Source organism: Molossus molossus, unplaced genomic scaffold (genome assembly GCF_014108415.1).
Source record: "Molossus molossus isolate mMolMol1 unplaced genomic scaffold, mMolMol1.p scaffold_m16_p_23, whole genome shotgun sequence".
Classification (NCBI taxonomy): domain Eukaryota; kingdom Metazoa; phylum Chordata; class Mammalia; order Chiroptera; family Molossidae; genus Molossus; species Molossus molossus.
In genome coordinates, this window is record NW_023425359.1 from 2029413 (window position 1) to 2056566 (window position 27154).

The window sequence follows — 27154 nt, forward strand, 5'->3', positions numbered from 1 at the left end:
TGCAATCTGACAGAATACTTCCATAGTTAGGACTTCAGTAAGGATTTGGTCTAAAATCTGATTGAGAATTAACATAATCTACTTAAGAGTTTAATTATAGATTGTTAGATAGAATACATTGTTTCAGAGTATTAACTGGTATTAATAACTGTTAGGATGTATCTCCTTTTTAAATAAGATTTTTGTTTTGCTGTAATGATCTTTATTAGCAGATGTCACACTTAAGTCTCTTTACATAAACTATTTATTTATTTATCCTCACCTGAGGATATTTTTGCATTTATCTTCAGATAGAGCAGGAGGGAGAGAGGGAGGAAGAGAGGAGAGAAACATCGACATGAGAGCGACACATCAATTTGTTGCCACCCACACAACTCCAACCGGGGCCAGGGATGAACAGCAATGGAGGTATGTGTCCTTAGCGGAAATCGAACCCAGGACTCTCTGGTCCACGGGCTGATGCTCTAACCGCCGAGCAAAACTGGCCAGGGCTACATAAACTATTTAAATACACGATCTACTCATTGGGGTTGGGGATAATCAATACCGAAAGATGAAAGTGCCAGTATGGGGATCAGCCCACACTTGGATCATCAGTGCTTTGGATCCCAGTGAAATCATGTGAATACAGCCTTCTTCTATGAGTCTTTCACCAGGATTTATGTACTCTGCACCTTCTGGCCTGTTGGTCTCTATAATAAAAAGATGTTAGAATGATCAGTAAAGCAGTTGATAAAAATTGAGCGGAAAAGTGAATTTAAAAGAATACAAAGCATGGTTGTTTATTTGTAGTAAATTATTTACCCAGAGTGTCTCAACCTGGCCTCTTCCAAACAGCAGCATTTCCAAAGTTTAGATATTAATTCCCAAAAAGCACCAGGAGTGAAAATAGTAACTCAGTGCATTAAAAGTTATTAAATGCTTTAAAATATTTTTTTAATATTTAATAAGTTTTAATGCTAATTGAAATTAGTCAGTCAGAGAAAGCAAATACCATATGATCTAATATATGGGATCTAATGAACAAAATAAACTGATGAACAAAACAGAAACAGAGGCATGGATACATGGACTAGACTCACAGCTGTCAGGGGGGAGGAAAGAGGGGAGGACTGAATCAAAGAAGGTGAAGAGATTAGCCAAAGAACATACATGCGTATCCCATAGACACAGACAACAGTGTGGTGATGGTCAGAAGGAAGGGGAGGGTCAGGGTCTGGGTGGAGGCAGGCAAAGGGTGTGTGTGGGGGTGGAAATGGGGACATCTATAATAGTGTCAACAATAAAAATAAAGAAAATAATATAAATAAAATGTATGATAACTGAGGACTAATTGCAGGAATTAATCGACCAACTGTGATGTCACCACAGTAAATTATTAAAATCTGTGCCATAATTCTTTTATGGATTGGATTGGGCCACTATGACACCAGGGACCTCAGCCCAAGGAGCATACACCACTGTCACAGGCCCTGTACTACCAAAAACCATTGTATAATTATTATGACAGCATGATTTTTAAAAGTTGATCATATTAAAATTCCTTTTAGAAAAATTGTGCTTGAATATATTCCATGATGGGTGATCTTTGAACGCAACTGCTAAGTGTTTCTGAAACTCTAAACAGTTTTTCTAAGACAGACTAAGGTAAATGCTCTAAGCTTTGGGCTGTATGTTTTTTTCATCCTGACTTACCTTTCTCACCACTTAAAACCCAGTACTGCCTGAACAGGTCTGATGAGCTGAATCATCAAGCCATCCATCTACCTTATGGCCATGACACATAAGTTTATGTTAAGCTATGTTAAGATGTACTGAAATACAAAATGCATGTCCAAAGGCTCAGACTTTTAGAGAAGATGAACAACACCAGTTATTTGTTTGCATATATATTTGTTGTCATTTTTCAGCACACATAACCACTAATTTTTAAGAATATGCCCCCTAGCAATGATAAGTCTTTTTAAAAAGAGTTCAATTCATTGATTATTGTTAAGACTATTGTCCAAGATATAAGATGTATAGAGAATTCATATGTGATGTGATATTTTAACAAGTTTCCATATCAAATCTGAACTTGTACTAATTAAAGACAAAAAAGAACGCAGCACGTACCCAGGAATTGTAGAGTAGGAGTATTACAAATATTTCTTTTTTTTAATCCTCACCCGAGGACATTTTTCCAATTTTTGTTCAGATAGAGTGGGAGGCAGAGAGAGAGAAACATCGACGTGAAAGAAACACATAGAATGGTTGCCACCCGCATGACCCAACCAGGGCCTGGGACAAACTGCAACCGAGGTACATGCCCTTAACGGGAACCGAACCCTTAGCGGGTCTCTCTGGACTGCAGGCTGATGCTCTAACTGCTGAGTCAAACTGGCCAGGGCACAAATATTTCTTAATTTAATGTTTACAACAATCTAATGAGGTAAATATTATCCCCATTTTGAGGATGACAAAACTGACGTGCTCAGCTGGTTTAGTGGCAAAGGAGGTGTTATCACTATAATATTGTCTTCTATCTTCAACATTTTAATGTTACCATTTTAAAATATTCTTTTTAAATGCTTATGTAAAATCATCTTTCTAAAATGTGTTCTAATACATATTTATTACAAAAAACTTCAAAAATTTCCCCAATACCCACTTTTCTCAGATCACTGTGCATATGTATTCATTTTATAAGAGACTGTTTACATTATGGTTACCCTCACTTAATGTAAATGGCTGATGCAGTCAAACATTCTGTGATAAGAACTGGGAGCAGGGCACGGAGGTAAGATACAGCTTGAGAAGCAGAGCCTGGACTAAGAGAGAGGAGAGGAGATGGGGCTGACCAGTGGCCTGGGCAGCAGCAGGATGGAAACGTGGCTAACATCGGAACCACCCGAATCCAGGAACAAGACCAGGAGAGAGGCAGAAAGTGGGGCTGGTGACCTCTGCAACAGTTGTCGTCGTACCTGTTCCATCAAAACTACTATCCCGAAAAATTAATGACTTCTTTCTTTTCCTGATCTTCTTTAGTTTTTCTGTGGAACTCTCAGCTTCAAGGACACACTCCATGTTGAACCACAGTGAAACGCTGAAGCCTTCTGCAAGGTGCGGCCAGCAGTTCTGTCCCAGCAGCGGCAGGTGCACTGGGGCTACGTGCCAAGAGGAGAGCAGCTGCTGGGGAAAACCGTCCCTGTCAGCCTCTTTCTTGCTCCAGGAAACCCGTGCTCGTCTCAATAATCCCATGGCCTTACTGTTGAGAATCCCAGGACACTTTTGTGATGAAACAGCACTGCTTACATTCGGAGTGTGCAGCAAAGGGAAGGTTAGATACTGTAAAGGGCTCATAGCAATATCGCTTTCAACAATTTTCAGAATACCCAGAAGAAGAATTTCCTAGAGAAAAAGAAAAACAAAAAAAACTTCATAGTCATGTTACAGGCACATAATACTCTTGAAATTCAGGTTATAAATGAACACATAAACACACCCATACACATACTGGCATTCCTATTTAAACACCTCCTGTCTACCATGTCACCATTTTCATTTTTTGTATAGTTTAGATAAAATATGAGAGACTTTATTTTTAAAATGTGTACTCTCTTGTGGTTAATTTGTATTAGATTTAGATGCTTTTATGGTACAAACCTAAAAGTTATGAGTTGGCCTTAAGTATTAGATATTAAACCCAATAATTATACCAGAAATCATTTCTACCAAAGAAAGATGTTTATTCCAAAGAAGACTATAGTTGCTTCTCTCAAATATTTTTAAATGAGGGCTAGAACCAGAGACCTTACAAAAATCTCCGGATTTCTGAGTAACATTTGCAGCATGACTGACTTAATAAAACTGAGTGCTCAATTACCTTCTAATTTATTTTACATGCCTTTCCCATAATCAAATAAAAATGTTTTCATCTGTGCTTGGTAAACTAAAATAAAGAGTTTAGGTTTTATTTATAATTACAAGTTTTCAGTTAAACTGAAATGTAAAATGGATAGAAAAGATAAGAGAGGAAATGAACATTTAATTAAAGTGAAAAGCAATGACAAAGGAGACAAGTTAAAAAACAGAAGATTAACCTTAAGTACAATTAAGTACAAAGCCCTACTCATGCACAGAATAACACCTGATGTTGGTTATGATGAGAAAGACTCTCATAAAGAGTAACAGGAACATTCCATAAACCAGTCGGTTCCCAACTGTCTACACAAGTGGTTTTTAAGCTCGAGCTCCACAGAGCTCCCTCAGGCTCCACAGGCTGGGGCTGGTTGAATGCTCCGGGCCCAGGAACATCAATCTTGCTTCAAAGGAAGTAGCTCCAAGGTTTTCTGATTTATCTGCTTATGCTTCTAGTCAATACTTCATTATAAACATGGATTCTTCAGCAAAGAACAGTCTAAAAGTCACTACACCCATGAAGAGAAGTGATAGAATACAGTGGAAGAGTGAATAATGCTTTTCTAAAAACAGATTAATTCTCAGAATGGTTATAATTACTCATAATTAAGTTCTTTTTGGTAATTAAAATTATTTAGCATTTCTTTTTTTTTTTTTTTTATCCTCACCCGAGGATATTGTTCCATTTTTTTTTTGTACAGATAGAGTGGGAGGGAGAGAGAGGAACAGAGAGAGAGAGAAACATCGACGTGAAGGGACACATCGAGTGGCTGCCACCCACACGACCAACCAGGGCCGGGGACAAACTGCAACCGAAGTACGTGCCCTTAGCAAGAACCGAATCCGGGTCTCTCCGGACCGCAGGCCGACGCTCTAACCGCTGAGCCAAACTGGCCAGGGCTATTTAGCATTTCTTAAGCACAAAAATTATGTGGGGGGGGGGGGGGGGGGGGTTGTGGTAAATGGACTATGATCCCACTGAAATGTCTGATTAGCCAAACAGAAGTGAAATGGTTAAAATATGTGTCAATAATAAAAGAATTGAAAATCACAAATAATTACACGAAGTTGACTGTATAATAATTACAACACCAAAAGAGAGAGCTTTGTGATTTTTAAATACTTTAAAAAATATTCTATTAAATATCAGTGGAAAAATGTTAAATTATAGCATACTTACTGTACAAGGAGATTTCTCCAGAAATATTCTCAAAAGAAGGGTTAGCTCTTCTGAACATGTTCTTGAACTCATCAAAGATACCAAAAGATCCACCAATACTCTCTGGCATGCTAAATTAAAGGAGATAGAGGAAAAAATTAAAGCCAAATACACAATTAAAGAAACAGAATAAACAATTTCACTACAAAAGATCAAATACTCTTGTCACATTTAAATGAATTATAAACAATCTGATAACAATACGATTAAATGCAAACCAACTAACCAACCAACAAAAAACAACAAAATTACTTTTCTTAATGATTGGTTAGCTCCAAGTCAGGTAAAGGTATTATTTTAAAAAGCATAAAAAGTTGAAAGGATTAAGCAAAAACAAACACAAAAACAAAACCCACACCAAAAAACAAAACTCATAGACACAGCCAACAGTATGGTGATCACGAGAGGGAAACGAGAGTGGGGGAAGGTAGAAGAGGATAATGGGGGATAAATAAATGGTGATGGAAGGAGACTTGACTTGGGGTGGTGAATACACAATACAATATACAGATGATGTATTATAGAATTGTATACCTAAAACTTATATAATTTTATTAACCAATGTCACCCCAATTAATTCAATTAAAAATTAATTTATTAATTTTCAAAAAGAAGCATATACAGTATTTGTTGACACTGTTCAGTACCATAAAATAGTCTTATCTTGAAAATGTTCACATTATATTTTTCACTTTCTAAATAGAAAATTAGATGACAAATAAAAATAGAAATATTAAAGATTATGAAAACAAATGTCACAAATAATTAGTTTGAACATTTTCTTTATTCTATCATGGGAATAAAATATAGATTCCAAGGGACTTGGAATCAGTTCCATTTATTTACCTTTAGCATAAAATATAATCAGTTATACACAAATTCATAGAACTTTATTCAAAGTATATTTGAATACATTATCTCGGCTGTTCTTCACCCCCTAGAAAGTCCTACAAATTAAACATTACCTCCATTTGAGACATGACAATAATAACCCTACTGAGCAGCCTGAGGACAGAGCCATGTAGGGCCACATATTCAGCAGAAGCACTAAACAAGTCCATACAACTGGAAGGAAACTTGCAACAAGACTCTAAGTAGCATGGACTTTACCCTGTAATTAACATGACTCCATTAAAGGTTTGAGAGTAAGAACAAAATATGATCAAAGTAAAAGGCATGTGCTTAAATTCTGTTTTCAGTTCAAAACTTACAGATTCCAGTTCAAAATGGAGGCATGCACACACACACACACACACACACACACACACACACACACACACACAGTATTTGCCTTTGTTTACCACTGGAAACTCACTGAACAAAAAGTGCAGAGTTACAAAAAGAAAGAAACTCATAACAACAACAACAACAAAAAAGTGGTGGAGGCAGTATGCACTTGGGAGCACATCAGGTGAGAGATTTAAATATATTTCTGGAAAATGGAAGAGTAAATAAAAGAGAAAGCTGCAGCCTAGAATCTCTTTGCATTACAAAGGGGCTTGGAGTGGAGAGCCAATCTGTCTAAAATCTAGAGAGCAAGTAACAATAGGGCTGCAACACAGAGATTAATGAAGGATCTGTCTGTGAACATCCACTCCTCTCCTTGCTTCTGAGTATGGAGAACAGATAGTTTAGCTTTTACCTTTACACCCCAAACCTGATAACTCTTCTCTAAAGAAACTGAATGAATTGCCAGGCAAAGCTGAGATGTACAGTAGGATGTTCCACAAGGGTTACCAGGTATAACTACAGTCTGGCCAAGTTGCTTATGAAATATCCAGAATAGCAAATCTATGACAGGAAATAGGTTGGTGATTGCCAAGGGCAGAGAGAGGTGTGAGGGGAAGGGCTATGAGGTAATAGGAAGTGACTGCTAAAGAGTATGGGGTTATTCTGGGTGATGAAACGTTCCAACATTGACTGTGATAATGGCACAACTCTATGAATACACTAAACAACACTGAATTGTATGCTTTGAATGGGTGAACAGTACATAACTTAGCTCAATAAAATCATTATTAAGAGATAATGGAATAGGCCTTGGCTGGTTAGGCTCAGCGGTTAGAGTGTTGGCCTACCAACCATAGGATCTTGGGTTTGATTCCTGGTTAAGAGCACACAACTGGGTTGCAGGTTCAATCCCTGACCCCAGTCGAGGTCATGCAGGAGGCAATCAATCGATGTGTCTCTCTCACATTGATGTTTCTTTCTCTCTCTACCTCCCCTCCCTCCCTTCCACTCCATCTAAAAGTCAATGGAAAAATATTCTTGGGTGAAGATTAACAAAAATAATGGAATAGAATTTCTCAGAGCTAAGCCGGAAATGTCTTCAGATCAAAAGAATCCACTAGGTGCCTAGTACAATAAATAAAAACATGGGGAGAGGGGAAGCTTCTCCTCAGAGTACAATCCCAATTAATAAATATTAGAGAAAATAGAAAGTCACTATTTGGCCCGGCTGGTGTGGCTCAATGGTTTAGCATCGACCCATGCACCAAGAGGTTGATGGTTCGATTCCCAGTCAGGGCACATGCCCAGGTTGTGGGCCTAATCCCCAGTGGGGGTCATGCAGGAGGCAGCCAATCGATATTCTCTCTCATTGATGTTTCCATCTCTCCTTCTCCCTTCCTCTCTCTCTCTACTATCAATAAAGAAAAAAAAAGTCACTATTTGGCAAACACCATAGTATTAACTATTTCAGTCAAGAATCATCAATGGATGTTAAAATCAATGGGTTAAAGTACGATGGGAAAAAAAGGGGGTATTTACACAGTCTCAAGTTATCTCCCCACAAGATATTTACTATTATAAAGAGAAAACAGAACTTTACAATGGAGAAATCTGGCAAGACACCACCTTAACCAAGTGATCAAAATCCACATCACCAATAATCAGACATAGATATCATGAACCTCTAGATATGATACACTGAGAAAGGCACAAATCACTTCTGGTATGTCTGCTAAAAATTCTTAACTTGAATTAATTATCAGGAAGCCTCCAACAAATTTAAATTAACATGTCCTGTATGTCAGCCTTAATTCTCCAACTAAAATATAAGTTTCTATCTATTATATAAAGTAGAATCATATTATCTCTTCACTAAGAATTTATCAACTGTCTGTGAAAGTGCAGAGTAGACAGTAGGACCCCACCAATCTCATAAAGCAGCAAGCTGTACAGTGTTCACACTGGGCCACGGTCCTCGTAAAGCCACCTCTGTGTACACGACTCCAAACAACTCAGTCACTTAGAATCTAGAATTTCTCTGTAAAACCAAGATACTTGTACTATGTCTACTGCATTGGGTGGGTCTGAGGAACAAAAGAGATGATGCATATAAAGCTACTTTTAAAATATTAGAGCACTATGCCAGTGAAGCCTTTTTATCAACTTTTCATCTCACATCACAACAAAATAGTTTCAAAACTACTGTTTAAAACTAACATTTTCAACGCACCTTGAAAATCAGAATCAGCCTGTGTTAAAATATTCAAGAACCCTCCTAAAAGATTTTTCACAGTTCCCTGAAGATTAAAAAAGAAAACATAAGTTAAATTTCTTACCTCATGAAAGCATGAAGCAACTGTGTAATAAAATCTACTGTACATACATATGTAAATATTTAAAATGACTAAAAAGAAGGCAATGCATAGGATTACATGCAATTTCAATACTGCTTTTGTTTCCTAATTTTCAAAAACAATGACCAAATATTAAAATTAAATGCAATTTAAAAAATATTACCCATTCTCAGAAATAAACTAAGATTCATTATTAGTTAGTCAATGACATCATTAATTTTTATGCTACTTTAGAGAACTGAGGAATTAGAAGACTTTTAGACTACTACTTGTTGCTAAGAAATACATCTAAGGTATTATAAAAGATAAGCAATCATCTCAATTTTCAGACAAGTTGGGTTATAAACAAGGAGGTGAGTAATTGGGGCATGAGTGAGATAAATACTGGTCTCATTTAACTAAATGCATCTTTTACCTGTTGCATGAGTAGAAAAATATTCTTTTCTTTCTGCCTGATGATTTTCAAAAAACTCTCAAATACATGGGCAAGCACATCAAGTTTGGCTTTACTAGTAGAAAGCAAATTCAATTCCAGCATGCAAATCTCAGGATACATTATTTCCCCCTGAGTGAGGTTTTCAAGTAAGTCACTTGGACTGCCTGGAGCAATGAAATCTTCGGCTTCAGGCGTTATGTCTACCCCTGAAAGGGGAAAAGAACATATTATTTTTGTTCCCTAAACACTGACTAAATATTTCAAATCTCATTCATCATTTGAAAGTTGTTGTGGCAAAAGTAGTATTTATAAGATGTCCACAAGACCTTTTACTACAACATAACTTTTGATTACGATAAATATCCTGATTAAGCAAGTCTTATGGATATTTTGAAGATAAATGAGTAGCCTTCTAAGTAATTCTGATCTTCAATAGAACTACAAATATTATCAACAGCAAGTTTTATAGACATATGATACAGACATAACACATCCCTCTGACACAATGAAGAAAAAATACTATACCAAATTTTGTGACCCCTAAACACCTAAATCACAGGGTACTTATTTGCCTACTCATATCTCTGTGGGTTGGAAAAACTGCATACTTTTTCTTCTTCATAAGTGAGAAATAGACAGTGTCTCACTAAACTATTACATTTTGGGAAATTTAACTTATATGTTCTTAAAGGAGACCACTGTGCTCTTAAACAGTGTTCATATAGTTAAGAATTTCATAAATCTCTACCAAGATCAGAATTCTTTAAATTAAAATCTAGATAGCAAACTTATAAAAAAGAGAAAATCTGTGATTATAAAACCATGACTGTACCCTGATAAAACCAACACTTACTTAACATTAAACCAATAGTTTTTCAAAAGCACCTGCTAGGGGGGGTCAAGGGAGGGGGATTGGAGGAAGCTGGTCAAAAGGTACCAACTTCCAGTTAGAAGATAAATAAGCACTAGGCATATAATGTAAAACATGGTGACTATAGTTAACACTGCTGTATGATACATAAGAAAGTTGTTAAGAGAGTAGATCTTGCCCGGGCTGGTTTGGTCCAGTGGTTAGAGCGTCAGCCCATGGACTGAAGAGTTGAAGGTTTGATTCCAGGTCAAGAGCATGTACCTGGGTTGCAGGTTCAATTCCTGGCCCTGGTAGGGGTCATGTGGGAGGCAACTAATCATTGTGTTTCTCTCGCATCGATGCTTCTCTCTCTCTCCCTCCCTCCTTTCCACTCTATCTAGAAATCAGTGGAAAAATATCCTCAGGTGAGGATTAACTAAAAGAAAAAAGAGAGTGAGAGCAGATCTTAAGAGGTCTCAACACAAGTAGAAATTTTTTTCTTTTTGTTGTAGCTATATGAGATGCTGGCTATTGACTAACCCCATGTGGTAACCATTTCACACTATGTAAATCAAACCATCAAGCTGTATATCTTAAACTTATATAGTAATGTATGTAAATTATATCTCAAAAACTGGAAAAAAAAATAGTTTAATGAATCAAGTAACCTGTATGTATATGTGTACACAGGGTTGGCAAATGTTGGTTTAGTTGTATTCAAAACAGTTTATTCTTGTATTATTATTGTATTATTTATTATTAACCTACTTTTCCCACCCCTACACATATATATATATAGTACACACACATATATTCTATCAATTTGTGTGTGTTTTTTAACTCTTTTAAGTAAAAACAAAACAAAACACCTGCTATGGGTCCATCAGGCCCTTTAAGTAGGACATCAGTGATTATTCCCATTTACTGGATGGCAAGAGAAAACAGACTTTGGGAAAGGTAAGCTACTGTAAACTTAGTGAAGACTCACAGTTGTGGGACAGTCAAAGGTTAGCCTATAAAAAGATGGAGCGTACCCAGAGTTGCTTGGCTCTGATCAATCCATTTTGTCCATTCCACCCAAGGTCTAACCTGAGACACAGGGCTGTGCAACGTGGTTCCACCCCAAGAACAAGCTGGGCAGTGGTGAAATAAGAAGAAATATATACTGCAAAATCCTTGAAAGTCACAAAAAGATGTCTGTATTCCTTATATTATTTATCTATTTATTTTAATAAAAGGCTGTGAAATGCTCTTCCTCTGTTTGTCTGGACAGAGCTTTTTTATTTAATGTAAACATAACATCCTCAGAGAGGCCTCCTCTCCTTATCCAGTCACTACCAAATCACCTGTTTCATTTCTTCATACTGTTTGCATCTGCTACTTATTGTATTTTCACTAGAATATGTGAAAGCAGGGACTTTCTATCCCCTCTATTCTTAGGCCAATGTCTGTGATAACAAAATCTACCTTGGTGTTTTCAATCGCAAACAAGAGTGCCTGAATTCATTGTGAAGGTGCAATAAAATGATGATGCAGTGCACTTCTTAAATTGTAAGGCAATACAAATTCTAAAGTAATATTATTATGAACCATTTTGTTAATTAATAACCTGACTTGCAAATCGAATCACAAGTACTTCCTTATATTTTACCGTCATCCCAAGTTTCACTGTCCTCAGGATTGCTTTCACTATCTGCTTCATAACCTTCTTCTTCAACCAAGAGTTTAAAGCTACAACACGGAGCATCCTCGGCTTCTTCTGAAAGCTCTCCAGGTTGGGTTGACAGTTCTTCTTCAGGCTGATGACTCTGTAAGATTGGTGCAAAAGACAAAACTTGTAACATTTGCTCATTTTTAATAATATAATATTTATTATGCAAATATCATCTTAAGAACAGCTTCAGTATTTTCTTTAAGAAAAAAATCTTATGAATCGATATTTACCACTATAAATTATGAAATTCACACAGAAAAATTTTCTAGAATCTCTCAAACAACTTGAATAAGACCTCAAAAATGGGTGAAAGGTGTCTCTAACAGATTAAGCTACAGATCATTTTGGTTTTACTGAAAAATAAATCTAACAAATTACATTCTAGTTATATAATGGAAATTAATGAAAACCACAATGAGGTGAAATTATACTTCTTACATCTTAATGCTAATAAATATATATTATTTTTACACATCTGTTCATGGGAAAAGATTTTTCTACAGGATTTTTATATGTGTTTTATAAATTAGATAACCAAAGAGGACAAAATTTTTTCAAAGGGATTAATTTAAAGATTTCAGAATGCAATTGTCTATATATACAAGCATCTCAGAAATCAAGAGTTCTAGCATTAACTTCCCGTGCAAAATATTCAGCATGAAATTTCCCTTTTCTTATAAAAATCTACAAATATCTTCACTTTGAAAACATTTTCTAATATTGTGTACAGTTAAAGATAGCAATGGGGAGTTAAGAAGACTGGTTGGTTGGGTACACGCATGGGAGTATGGCATACATGTGAATGTTATCTTATATGTACCTCACAGGGAAGAAAAGGTTGAGAACTATCCTAATCCCCTGGAAGGGTAGGTGGTAATACCAAAGACATTTCTCATCTTGCTTTTCTCACATCTCTGTGAGAAACCAAATCATAAACCACTGTTTTATACTATGTAAATGATAATTTTTTAACCTGTGTATTATGTTCCTCACTTAGTTGACTGAGACTGGTCTTGGTTTGTGTTAGAAGACAGTAATCATGTCTATATCATAGTATACAGCACATATTGGGGTAAAGTGTACTAACTTCCTATTCAATTTACTTTAACAATGAATGGGAACTGAGGTAAGAAACAGAGAAGGTAATAGTAACAATACAAACATATGGGACATGCTTTGATTGAAAGCAAACAAATGAGACAAAGTATCATGTTGCTTATATTGTTTCCATGACACATCAATTGATATTCTGTTAAACTCACCTTACTCCTATCTTTTCCACAGTCCTTTGCCTAGCATGCATCTGACATGGCCAATTAACTACAGGATTATTCTCTTGCTTAGATTTATGCAAACCTTCAGGTTATACTAGTTTCCCTACGAGATCTCAACTCCTTCCATCACTGTTCCTTGATAGCTCAAACTATATTGATTTATGCCTCAATACTTGTTGACTAGAGTTTTTCATTTGACTTGTACAACCAAAAAAAGAAAGAAAAAAAAACATTTTCCCTTAAATAAGTTCAGAATACTTTATCATTGCAACATTAATAAAACGTAGAATAAAGTAGGTATTTTAACATGTTCCAGTTAACCGACTGATTCAGTAATATGATGATGGCATTAGTAGCTATTTCATCAGTTTTTAAGTTTGAAAAACAGTAACATAAAATATTATGGCAGAAGACGATCAAAAGTCATATATATGGTTAGACTAAGGAATAAAAAGAAAAGTTACATAAACATGAAGGACAGGTGACAACTAATTAAAAGTAAAATAACCATGAAAGGGGAGGGAAATAAACTAACTATGAATCAGGATTTCAGGAAAAAATTAAAACAGTCCTTTTAGAAAAAATATCAACATGCACAACTAAAAACTATCATTGCTATTTTCTATGCAAGCACTAGTCATTTTTATGTGGAATTATTTAAAATTAAGGTGAGTACAGGATTCTGGAGATATGAGCTGCACCAGTATAGATTAGATACCCGAGTCATCAACATCCCTGAATTATCACTTAATAAACTATTAGTTACTGTATGTAAGACACCAAATCAAATAATACATTCTGACTTACTGAGAGTAATTCTCAGTAAAATTCCAAATTAGATGAAGAAAAGCATGTCATATCCCCTCCCGTTTTTATGAGATGGGGCACTGAGTGAATACTGTGCAGCCCAGATGATGGAATTCACCAAATCCTGGCCCTTATGTTCTAACCACATTCACCCATGAAGTCCCGCCCCACACTCTTCTGCTGGTCACACCCAGACAGCACAACTGCACGGTACTCTTACCTTCTCAGTCATAGCATCACTGTGTTCAAAATCTGCCGAGTGATGACCCAGTGCAACTCGCAGCAGGGCATCAAATAAAGGCTTTGCTAATTCTGTCTCGATCACCTTTGACCGGGAAAGATGGTCCCTCATTTCAAACAATATATTTTCCACAGACAAGTTCTAGGGTAAAATAAGAGACTAAGAATATTAATAAAATGCTTTAAGAAAAAAAATGAAACAATGACAGATATAAGTTAATATTAGTAAGTCAAAAGCCAGTCCATTTATCTAAGTTGACATGAAAATGAAATGCCTGTATGAATATTTACCCTTATATAAACACTGACTGTTACAATTAATAACATTTTTATTTACCAGATGCTTTATTTACCTCATTTGGTTTTGAATTCCAATGTATCATAAATTAATTAAATCACAAAAATGATTAGTTGAAACTTCAGAGTTTTGATTATCCATCTCTAGATTTTACAAATTCCTTAAGACTCTAAGAAGCACTTATATTCTCATCCTTTTATCTCCCTTTTTTACTCCTGTCCTTGAAGGGGACTCTGGCTGCCTGCCCATGTCCTGACATGAGGTGCTGAGACCATAGAGATGGATAAGAAGCTGATGTCTACCTGAAGGAATTTTCAATCCCATGTGAGACACAAACACAGACCAACAAGATATGATGATGACCACACTGGAGCCATAAACAAAGTTCCCTGAGAACAGAAAGAGGGAAGGTGCCCGAGACTTGTGAGAGGTGTCCCAGAGGAGGGGCTGTGAGAGGAGCGGGCACACCTGCAGAGGGAGAGGCGCCTCAGGTGGAGGGGCACAGAAGTACAGAGCAGGGGCCGAGCAGGGGCCGGCTCAGGGTGGCCGGCTGCACCTGGTGAGGCGTGGCAGAGAGTGAGGCTAAACAAGGAAGTGCCGGCAAGACTGTTGGGGGCTCTGTAGCTATGCTAAGGAGTGTGGGTTTTACTTGTGAGCAGTGTGGGAGCATCGAGATATTTAGACAGGAGGCAACATGGAGGCAACAGGAGAGCCTGCTGACTGACAGAACAGTGAGAGTTGGGCTAGTAAGGGAAGAATGGACCCGCCACATTCGAAGGTTCCTCAGGAGCAGGGCCTGAAACTAGGGGTTCCTTTTATGCTGAAAAATGCAGGCACGAGAAACATGTAAGAGTATGAAGGAAGCAGAAAGTGCCAGGGAAGAATCCAGGCAAAGATGTGGTTTCAGAACAAATGCCCAGCCTTGCCTCAGACCGGGGAAAGCTCTGGAGCCTGGACTGCCCACAGAGCTTGCCCCCCCACTAGAGACATATCCACTCATCATTGGCGACACCCCTCCCAGGCATCTCAGATGGGGTCTCTCTCCTTGGGAGACAGTGCAGGTGTGAGTCCTCAGCAACCCACACCTGCAGTGGATGGCAGATGGGGGCATCAGCCCAGTCAGGGGATCAGCGCCGGGCACCGAACAGCATCACACCAAGAACGTAAAGCATGAACTTTGAACACAACATCGTCATTACTCAGCTCCCATTTACTGCATATCTAACGCCTTCTGGGGCTGGTAACTGACACATGTGGGTTCTGCATTCCAAACCAAACTGTAAGCTTGAGGGCCAGCACTGGGTCCTGTGCTCCTGTGGCCTCCACAGCGCCTGGACTGTGGTACTGAGCACACAGGCACTTCTCAAAACTAAGAATCTTTAGAAAAACCACACACGTCTTATGCTAGAACTTTTAAAAAATACATATTACACAATAGCTGGACAAAGGACAAGTCATCACCTGATCAGGTAACTCCAGTTCCATCCTGTGCTGACTAGCTCTGGTGCTGTGAAGACAAATGGCCAGAAGGGCTTCCAGAAGCCGTATGCTCTGAAGTGAGGTCTCACTTTCTCGACTTGAAAGTCCCTCTGCTTCCTCAGGAGCAGCTCCAGCAGCTAAGATTTGGTCTTCATTTGTGGAAGAGATATGCCGTGACTCTAATTTATCTAAACTGTCAGCACTCTCCTTTAGACTACCTGGTTCTGATGGTGTGGGGGGACTTTTCACAGTCAAAGATAATGAATCCTCCTTCACAGTGATCTCAGATTGAGCAGTTCTCATGAAATCTTGGTTCTCATTCACATCTGTAGCTCCTTCCTTTCTTCCTTGCTCTTCTTCGTGACTTCTGAACAGTTTCTGTATGATCATGAATATTAATTTATGGCACACCCGAAAACCACCCAGCCTGGAAAGCTGTTTCTGGAAAGCTGGACTCAACATGTAGATCCAACGGCACATGGACCAAATGTCTGCTGCTTGGTGCATGCGATCGGGGGAAGGCAGGACAAGGCTCTCCAGAGGCAAGCAGGGCAACATGTGGTGCAAGGGCTCGCTGGCCGTGCTGTCATAGCCGGAAGTGTCTTCCGAATCATTGGCAGACTCCCCGTCAGAGTCGGCCTCTTTACTTACGCACAAGAATGCCACACAGAGGAAGAGGTTTATTGTGTTGATGTGAACATCCTGGTTAATGGACTTCCGTTTCTTTGGGTAGGCTTCTTTGAGGCTAGCATAAAACTTGCTGAGACTCTGAGGAGAATCTGAAAATGCCTGCTGGCTATGGAGAGAGGGACGTGCATTTACGGATGACAGCTCCTTCTGTTCAACGTCTATCCCATCAGTACCTGGAATCGATGGATCTTTCTGTTGCTTCCCAAGGCTGATTATCAAAGTTTCAAATGCTTTTAGGGAATGACCTCGAATACCATCTAAGTAATTTAATTCAATTATTTGACTTACTCCGTTACAACTTAAAAACAAATCTCTTATTACCCTATGAGAGAAAAAGAAACATATACGAGGTTTTACATATAGAAAGATCATTTATAAATAGGTTCATATACTATTTAAATGTGTAATTGCTGCATGTGGTATACACTAAGCAAAACTAGTTTAATTAGTCCATCATCTGGCTTAAGTTCTTAGATGTGACCAGAATCAAGTCATTTTCTAATGACTTTCATATCCTTCTTCAAACACTGCATATATGACTTCAGCATTTAAAAAGAACAAATTAGATGCATCCCAAGTTAAATGAAGCAATTCAGGGAAGACTATTTTTCTCCAAATAGCAGATTCTATATAAAGTCTAAGTGCCACAAGCACCACTACACTTCAGGTGGATATTCTGAAAGCAGGCAGGCATTTGTGTGTCTTTTTGTTCACCTACCTGCTGGCTCACTGGCGACTTTTTGCTTGTTTTAAATCTGCACCTCAGAAAAGGAAAGAACCCAACTACAGATCTGAAGAAGTTCAGCTCTGTCTCAGGTAAGATTCAGACATCTGGCATACTGGAATCTTGATAATAACTTTAATATAAATCAGCTCAGCAAAGACCCAGGTTGTCCACAAATAGGCCAATAAGTTACAAACTTTTAAATCAAAGTCAGTTCTGCCAAGCCGGTGTGGCTCAGAGATTGAGTGTCGACCCATACACCAAGAAGTCCCTGGTTAGATTCCCAATCAAGGCACATGCCCAGGCTGTAGGCCCAATCCCCAGTGGGGGGCATGCAGGAGGCAGCCAATCAATGTTCTCTCTCATCAGTGTTTCTATCTCTTTCTCCCTCTCCCTTCCTCTCTCTCTAAACAATCAAGAAAAAAAATTTAAATCAAAGTTATATCTATTGAAACAATGTCAGAATTTTAAAAAATGACTGCAAAGATGATGATACATAAGTTGTATTTTATTGTAAGTTTTAAAATGGTATATGTATTAATTTTGAAGTCTATGCTACCTATCAGAAGCAAGCTTTATTTATAAAATTATTTTTTAAGTACCAGACTTAACAATAACAAAATCTGAAAAACTCACTGGTGAAATTCGAAGTAATTTTAATTTTCTTCTTTTTTGCTTTTCTGTATTTTCTAATTTTTCTATATATATTGCTTAGGTAATAAATATAAAATATGACATTTAAAAAACAATAATCTTAATTCTACTGCCTCGATGAATAATTTATGTACATACACATTTTACACAGTGGTAAATAAGTTGGTGATATTTTGAATTTTGTATATCTTATCAATAAAATAATGTAAGTATATTTTCATGTCCCAAACATGATCTCTGTAACCATTATTTTTAATGGCTAATAATATTCCATCAAGTAAACAGAAAACAATTAGTTTAACCTTGCCCTGCCCTGCTGCTGGATATGTTTTGTGTCTATTTTCTCTCAGAAATATATTTAAAACTTTACTCTTTTTCACGAGGAAATTAAAATCAATGGCTCTGTCCTCTCCTCTATAACCACCCAGTACAAAAATAAATGTAAAAAAATCTGACACAGAATGGGAACATTTTTGTTGTTAAAACTACAATGAAATCCTATAAAAGAATAAAGGGTACAGCCCTAGCTGGTGTTCTCAGTGGTTAGAGCGCTGGTCAGCACTCTGAAGGGTTGCAGGTTCAATTCCCAGCCACAGTCAGGGAGCATGCGGAAGGCAGCCAATCAATGTATCTCTCTCAAATCATTGTTTCTTCCTCCCTCCCTCCCTCCCTTCCTCCCTTCCATTCCCTCTAAAAACCAATGGAAAAATATATCCTCAGATGAGGATTAACAACAAAAAGAATAAAGGGTACAGATATTCATAAACATACAATAAGGAAAATATCTACATACACACATACAAACCTTGATTTAAGCAGGGTGGGCAGCATTTTTAAATAAACCTGAAGCACTTCCTGAGGCAAACACTGATTTTGATGGCTATACACATGAGTCTGAGCCGAAGTAACACTGAAGTGCTGGCAATGATGGGCCAGTTCAACTCCTCTTTGGAGCACAGGATTAAATATGTAATTATACAATTTCCACTGAACAACTACATTGCCTTTCTGCATTAAATTGCAAATATGGTTTGCAATCTGGACACTATGTAATCTGTCCTCTTCAAAAACAAAATTCTGATATGCCTTTAAGGCATCCCATCTCCACCACAAGTCTTCAGACCCACTGCTAGGCAGGATCCCTTGGCATCTGTAAGGACTGGACAGGCCTGAGGAAGGCTCCTCGTAATGCGCGGTCCCCTGCAGTGTTTCTTCTAATTCAGCTAGTTGATCAGAGTCAATGGTACACACATTGCAAGCAGCTTTTTTGATTTTTTGTGGCACCTCAGCGCCTCCTAACTGATCCAAAATAAGTCTGTTAAGGATATTCAATATATGCTGCTGAAAATTTTTCAGTGCTGGCAATTGAAAAGCATGGAGCAAAGGAATGATGACAGACTTGGGGTCCATACAGCAGCATATCCCGACGTCCTGGACTCCTGCCAGGACCTGCACACACGTGCTGCTCAGGGAGGCCTGCTGCAGCAGGCGCAGACACTGGTGCGCACACACAGCCAGGCAGCAGCATCGCTCAGGGTAGCAGACAGCGCCATCCGCAGTCTCCTCGAATGGGTTTTTGGAAACCTGGTTTTTAAAAGCGGAAACCAGGAGACCTGAGAGATCTCTGTGGTGATGCATAAAGTGGGAATATTCACATCGTCTGTGCCTCTTCCTTGTACACATGGAATGATGAAGCTGCTCTGATTTCACTTTTTTGACAGTGCTCATTATTTTCATCACACTGTTTATCAGGGCTTTCAAATGTTCTGAGGCCTCAGTAGGAACACCATCTCTTAAAATCAGCCATTCCATTTGAAGAACTGCTGTTTCGAACAAATTGAATCCATGGTGCTGAATAAATTCTCGGACCAAGTCCATGGCCTGACTGAAGAAGAAGGGGTTTGAGGCTGCGCTCTGAAGGCAGCAGGTGAGGATCTGCAGCACTCCCTCCAGAAGCTCGGGTAAAAGCAGGGCTCTGTGCCGGTACTTCGAAAACACAAAACCTTCCTGAACCTCCTGGAGTGTCTTCTTTTGTCTTGGTGCAAAAGGGTCAGGCTGCTTTTCCAGGCAAGTTCTAATTTTTAAAGCTGCTCTGAGCAATTCAGTTAAATTTTTTTTAAGACTTTCTGGCATCATTTCTGCAGTACTAACATCTACTGACATAAGATGCAACACTGTTCGAAAAAGCATCCGTTGGATCAAGGCCACTGGTTCTTCAGTCCAACCTGCAGAAACCATTTGACTCCCCAAGTTGTCACTGAGATTACAGCAGTCCCCAAAGCCTGCGAGGAACTCAGTCAGTGTGGGCACTACACTGGCTGCTAGAGCAGAATTATGATTCAAGGTCATGTCAAACTTACAAACTTTCTCTAATAAAGATAGCAAAACATAACATAAGTCAAATGGAGAATTGTTCATGCGCCCAATAATAGACAAGGCAGCTGGCTCACTTAAAATGTCGGTGTTTGCCTCCTGTCTTGGTATTATCTCTTGGAAACTTTCCAAAGCCATGGTGTGAGGAGGAGTCTGTTCTTTGGCTGGCAAGCGCTCAGGCTGAGCTGTAAGTCTGTCTTCTTTAGGAGCCTGTGTTACAAAAGGCTGCAGTTGATGGGGCCGTCTGTGCTTGTTCACTGCTGTCCTTCTGTCGTCTGAATCGGCCTCTGAGTCGGAAGTGGAGAGCTGTGTCTTTCTTGCGTCTCGTACAGAATAGCGATGGGTGGTTTTACGCTGTCGTCTGCCTTTTTGAAAAATATTTACTTTTGCAGAAACCTGACCCGATGGAACACTTCCTTCTAAATATAATTTTTCCTGAGTAGATCTTTGTGAACTTGAGTTCTTTTCTTTGGTCAGGATTATATCAGCTGAGAATGGTAGATTAAAATCTAAGGACATGACAAAGGAAATTTTAGAATGCCTTAATATGTTTTTAGACTCAATTCATATTAGCATCCATTATCGAAGTTTAACTTCAGGTTTTTTTCTTTTTTAGTGGGTCTGATTTCCTTTAGCTTTTGTTATGTCTCTGGGTCACTTCCCCTCACACTTACCTTTCTCATGATAAGTACCAAGGTAGTATTAATTCAAAAGATACATATTTATTTGGAAATAGCAAAGGAGAACAGGATTAGAAAAATAAATCCAATTTCAAACCACATATTCTCATGTCAACAAAAGAGACTCTTTAGATTATTCAGCACTAGTGTTCATGCCATTTACAAACCTCCTCCAATAGTGCCATCAATTAAGATACAGTGGTATATTATATTCTCAAAAATAGTATTTAGGTTATAGACCTGACATAATTAAGAACTTTAAGATTTTCTAAAATTATTTCAAAAGCATAGAATAGATACCAAATACTCTCTAAGACTAAAGTTAAAAGATATTGTCACTCCAAATATTTCCTGACTGTGCCATGCACTGAACCAGGCCCAGTAGAGGCATCACTGCTTCACCCTCAGTGCCTAGAACGGAGGACTTGGCATGAGGTCAGCACTCAATACCTATTTCTTGGAAGAAATGAATGAATCCTCTTTAAAAATGAAAAGATCAGCCCAGCTGGAGTGGTTCAGTGGTTGAGTGTCAACCCATGCACCAAGAGGTTACCGGTTCGATTCCCAGTCAGGGCACATGCCCAGGTTGTGGGCCAAATTCCCAGTGGGGGGCATGCAGGAGGTGGCCTGTTTCTATCTCTCTCCCTCTCCCCTCCTCTCTCTCTAAAAATCAATAAAGAAAAAACAAATTTTTTTTAATGAAAAGGTCATAAAACTGGTCTCTTTCCTCTTTGCAAAAGCATGTAAAAGCATGTAATAAGATCTATATAAAAATATAGTTGCAATTTAAATTGAATAAATACAAATCTATAAATAAAAGATCTGTGACTCAGTTGGGGGGGATTAAAAGGAGCAAAAGTTCCCCCTGTGCAAAGATGCAGGTAGTGAAGACAATGTCCTGTGCAGAACACTGATCAAATATCTTAGGTGACTAACAACTTGTGAATTCTAAAAATTTGGAAGAAAACAAGACAAAAAGTTAGTGAATCAACAAAGAAACAGGATAACAATATTACAAGACTTTAGAAAAGTCCCTAACAAGAAAGCTCCATATCAAAAATGTATTAAAAATGCCACATGGCATTAAAATACAATACAGATGGATTTTTTTTTTTTTTTAATCTGAGAGATCCTTAAACAACTCACAATTCACATATCCCAGAAACGGTCAAGGGGGAAACTGTTAATCCCTTCGCTGAAACTAAACTAAATTTCATATACTTAATATGAGATATATATATATATAGGTAGATAGTAGATAATTTTTTTCAAAATTAGAAATTAAAAATATGTATTGACCTTAAGTAGAGTAAGTCTACCCAGATTTGAAACAAAATATTACTTCAAATTTATCCTTTGAAGACCACCTTAGAAAAGCTCAAGTGCAGAAGTCATTGACAGTGTATGGAAATAGAAATCAGTCTTTAAAAATAAGCAAAGGAACTTTAATTTCCTTCTTCAGACTTTTCACTATTCATTTCTCAGATGTTATCCTGTGTGCCTAGATTTACTCCTTTTGCTTCTGCTTCTTCACACACTTTCTAATTATCATTACATACCCCTAAAAAACACCATGATATTTTGCGTTATTAGAAGAAATAAAAATGTGTTTGCCTAAACAATTTTTCATATTAAGTATCAAACTAATATATACTGTTCTGAATTTGAACTGCATCAACCAATAAGGTAGGAATAACTTTTTTAAAATGTAAATATAACTTAAAATTTTTAAAATTTTATTTTTCAATTCCAGTTTACAGTCAATATTATTTTGTTTCAATTTCAGGTGTACAGCATAGTAGTTAGATGTCATATACTTTACAAAGTGATCCCTCCAATATTTCCAGTACCCATGGGGCACCATACCTAGTTATTACAATGTTATTGACTATATTCCTTACTGCACTTTACATTCCTGAGACTATTCTGTTACTACCAATTTGTACAGAAGTAACTTTTCAGTGGAACATTTTTTCCAGTAGAATTTTGATAACACAAGTGATATGATAAAGGTAGTACTCATTTGTGGTTTAAAAGAGAGAGGAAGAGAGTGTAAAGAAAGGAGGACAAAGAAAAGAGACATACCTGCTGCCTTCTCTTCGTGAACAGGTATCTTCCACACCAATGGAAGGAGCGACAGAAGAAGAGTCAGGAGCTCTTCTCTACACGTCAATGCCTGTATTAGAAAGAAAAGACTCCTTCATGTTCTGAGGTCAGGACACTCACTAATTCCTGATACCTTATCTTAAATTTAACCCAAAATCCTTTTTCTTGAAAGGTTACATTTGAGAAGCTAAGCACCAAATTAACCTATCTCAAATACAATTAAAGCTGTGATACTTTTCAATTTATAACCCTTTCCAATGACAGGAGAATGTAAGAGTGTCTGTCAGTATTTAACATGTTCTTGCTGATTTTTTCAAAACTAGCTGTCACAGCACCATGCACATTGCAAGAATTCCTCACCTGTGAGAAAACAAATTTGCCAGGTGAAATGAAAAGTTAAGTCCTATTAATTAGCAAACCAATAATATAAAGTTACTAGAAAAATATCTTCATGCAGTTAAATGTTAGAGTTAGAAAACACAACTTAAAAAAAAAGAAATAGACATTAATAGATAATACATAAAAGAAAGACTTATTAGTGAAGGAAATCCAATATTTATTGACAGCACACTCTGTCCCTAGCACTTACTGTCTTACCCTTTCTGGAGGAGATGGTCCCAGACCTGAAGAAGGTCCCTCATTTGGTCCATAAGATATATACACATGAACAGTTAAAGAACAGAAGGCCTGGAGCATGAGTAAGTACCCAGGTGTGGCACAAGTGTTCAGTTTAGGAGTGCATAGGCAGGAGTGATCATATCAGTCACAAGTGTGGACTGAAGTGTGGGCTGGAGCTACAGAGCTGGAGCTGGGACACGGTCAAGGAATTAATGACACACCAAGTTTAAATTCCTCACATCAGTGAGTGGGGAGGGGGTCAAGGTGATAGTTAGACTTGCATGTTAGAAAAACCACTCTAGCACTATACAGAGGACAGACTTGGGGTCGGGGCTGGTCAGTGTTAGAGGCAGGGAAACAATGCTGATGAGAGATGAGGACCTGAAGTGCTCTGACAATAAAACTGTACAGAAGACATATTTGAGAAGCTGTAGAGAGAACTGAAATGACTTGCAGTTGATTACCGATGGTTACAAGGGAGAGAAAAAAGATTTAAAAGAAACTCAAAGGTTTCTGGTTTAGGCCACTAGGTGACTGAAAATGTACTCACCAAGACAGGAAATTTAGGAGTGGTATTAGGTTGGGGGGAAATGATGGAGGTACTCTTTAGACACACTGAGTTTGAGATGCCTGTGGGATATACAGATAGACAGGGCTTCTTAGTAAACAGATGTGAAGATCTGGAGCTTAAGAAAAAGATGCCAAGTAAATAGAGAGTTGGGAGTCACTGGGGCAGAGTCAAGGATATATGGGAGATTTCCTAGGAGGGTACACAGGATGACAAAAGAAGAGTGACAAGAAGGAAGGTCTGAAGAACAACATTTAGGGAATGAAGGAGGCTGTGCTGAAGACAAGCCTGCAAACGAGACTGAGCAGTAGCTGCCCAAGGAGACGTGGAACAGACAGGTCAGGGAGAGAGCAGTTCAAGAAAGAGAAGAGTCCACTGGGTCAAGAGCTGTTCTTCAGTTGTGTAAGATGACGGCAACAGCCTTTCCATGGAGAGGTCACTGGTGACCTGAACAAGTGCAGTTTTAATGGAATGACTGGCTACAAGTCCAGGAGTCAGAGGGAATGATGAGACTATTCTTTCTCATGTCCTGGTTATGAAAAGGCTCAAAATTCTTCATAAGTAAAATCTACATTCCTTTTCAGGCTTAGGAGACCCTCTGTGACATGATTCCCAGTGACTTGTAGAGTTTCGGCTCCACCACCACACCCACCTCCTCCCACAGGTCCAGCTAGTAAGGGTCTCCTGCCCACGGCCTGTGGATCCTCACACACAATGCTCTCGCCATCCTCCTCTCGCCATCCTCCCGGCTGCCAAACTGACTCACCCTGGAGGTCTCAGTTCCTCTAACCGCCTGCCGCAGTGAAGTTCGGTTTCATGTCCCTGACTTACCTGCAGCACAGCGAGCAACTTGCTGAACTGCTTCTCAGCGTCCACTCCCTCTTTCACTCTAACGCATACTGACTGAGCCCCACTATGTGCCAGAACTGGATGCAGTGGTGAACAAGGAAGACAATGTTCACATCCTCACAAAGCTGACGTACTAGTAGGGGAGACACAAAATAATGGGTAGTAGTAAAACATTTTCAAATAGAAAGAAGAAAATAAAAACATAAAAAAGGGGAGGGATGACAGAGTGATGACAAGAGGGACATTTATAGCCTATTCAGGATGGGCCCTACAGCAGACACTTGAGAAGAAGGCATCCATGTAAAGCTCTGGAGGAAACGAGCCCTAGGAAGCATATAAAGCGTTGGGATGGGGAGAGCAGTGGAAAATGAGGCTGGAGGGTGTAGGTCAGGGAGGTGGAAGCGCCAGGCCTAATGCAGCCTTATGGCCATGCATCGGACTTTGCATTTGTCTCCAAATATGATTGGAAAGCTTCTCAAACCAGCCCCCCTCAGAGCACAGACCCCAGGGCGCAGGCCCTAGTCCTCAGCAATCATCCCCCTCTGCCACCAGCGCTTAGCACATAGTTGGATTTTTATACATGTCTGCATGAAAGACTTTAAATTCTGGATTTAAATTAAATTGTATCAAAGGGCCCCATTTCCAGGTTCTTCACTACAAAATTAACAAGTCTAAAGATGTCCCAATAACATTTCCATGCATAGCTGACTCAGTATGTACCTCAACATTTTTTAGAATGCCAGCAAAATGTGTATGGTCTTAAAATCCAATTTTGGGCTCGTCATTCCTGTAAAGCATTCCTGTAAAGTCCTCCTAATTGAGTCTTTCCCTTCAACAGATTAACTCGTGACATTCTAATGGAGCTTGAAGAAACCTCAAGGGTGTGTGAAGTGCTCCAGACATGCTGTCCTTATAATTGAGCCCTTGGTCCCCAACAGTACACTGGCAAATCATCACTGCTCTGTGAACAGGCACTGCTGACTCCTGGCTTCTGCATAATACCTGGTCTGAAACATTCTCACTCCTTCTCCCTTAGCTAAGGGCTTGCTGGCCCACTGCCTTCAAGGCCCAGCCACAGCCCCAGCCCCAGCAATACCCCTGTAAAGCATTTCTTCCTGCACCAACCCAAGATTACTGCTCCCCCCCCCCCCCCCCGCAGGACGTCACGATTGTTGCCCCCATTCCACCAAGTGGACTAGTTCTTGGAAACCAAACAAGTGAGAGGGAAACTAGTGTAGGTTTTTCATTTTTGCCATCTCTGCTGGAACCGCTGACCTGCGGACATCGTCACTTCCCTGCTGCCTGAAACAACAGTAGGGCACAATTTTTTTTTTCAATCCTCCCCCGAGGATATTTTTACATTTATCTTCAGACAGAGTGGGAGGAAGAGAGAGAGAGAGAAACATCGATGCGAAAGATACACACTGATTGGCTGCCATCCGCACAACCCCAACTGGGGCCAGGGACTAACTGCAACTGAGGCTCATACCCTTGGCCAGAATTGAACCTGGGACTCTTTGGTCCACAGGCCAACGCTCTAATCACTGAGCCAAACTGGCCAGGGCAGGGGCACAATTCTTTACTCAACATCAAACTGGCCAGGGCAGGGGCACAATTCTTTACTCAACATCAATCACAATCATTTTTTTTTTCTTTTTTTTAAATAGAGAGGAAGGGAGAGAGAGAAACATCGACGTGAAAGGGACACATCGAGTGGTTGCCACCTACACAACCCAACCGGGCCCGGGGCCAAACTGCAACTGAGGTACGTGCCCTTAGCAGGAACAAAACGCGGGTCTCTCTGGACCACAGGCCGACGCTCTAACTGCTGAGCCAAACCGGCCAGGGCCAATAACAATCATTTCTAACACAATTTACCATGGGGGTGCTCTCTAATCCTCGAGACCTATTACCTCTTTAGGTAGTGTATATTCCTAGAGGTATTAATCCTTTCCAGTCCTAAAGAAACCACATACATAATTGTATCCTTTTGCAAATCATAAAATATTTTCCTCTTATTTGTGGACACCCTGGCATATTAGAACTTACAGCCCTCTATTTCAAATCAAGTAGTCACTACGCAGAGGAGCG

At 38.9% G+C, this 27154-nt stretch overlaps 1 protein-coding gene across 2 annotated transcripts in view; it reads right to left on the minus strand.

The window, feature by feature from the left end:
- The window catches only part of LYST (lysosomal trafficking regulator), a 190005-nt gene that overhangs the window by 146961 nt on the left and 15890 nt on the right, over nucleotides 1–27154 (minus strand). Inside the window, exons 3-13 of one of the 2 annotated variants that reach the window (XM_036277374.1) lie at nucleotides 23008–23098; nucleotides 18675–20751; nucleotides 15784–16813; nucleotides 14005–14166; nucleotides 11641–11797; nucleotides 9119–9345; nucleotides 8580–8646; nucleotides 5081–5190; nucleotides 3295–3390; nucleotides 2964–3168; nucleotides 548–692 (exon numbers count right to left, since the gene is read on the minus strand). In XM_036277374.1, coding sequence (XP_036133267.1) covers nucleotides 548–692; nucleotides 2964–3168; nucleotides 3295–3390; nucleotides 5081–5190; nucleotides 8580–8646; nucleotides 9119–9345; nucleotides 11641–11797; nucleotides 14005–14166; nucleotides 15784–16813; nucleotides 18675–20751; nucleotides 23008–23098 — 4367 coding nt within the window. Of the gene's footprint in view, nucleotides 1–547; nucleotides 693–2963; nucleotides 3391–5080; nucleotides 5191–8579; nucleotides 8647–9118; nucleotides 9346–11640; nucleotides 11798–14004; nucleotides 14167–15783; nucleotides 16814–18674; nucleotides 20752–23007; nucleotides 23099–27154 lie in introns of both variants that reach the window. The other variant, XM_036277375.1, reaches the window with a different exon arrangement.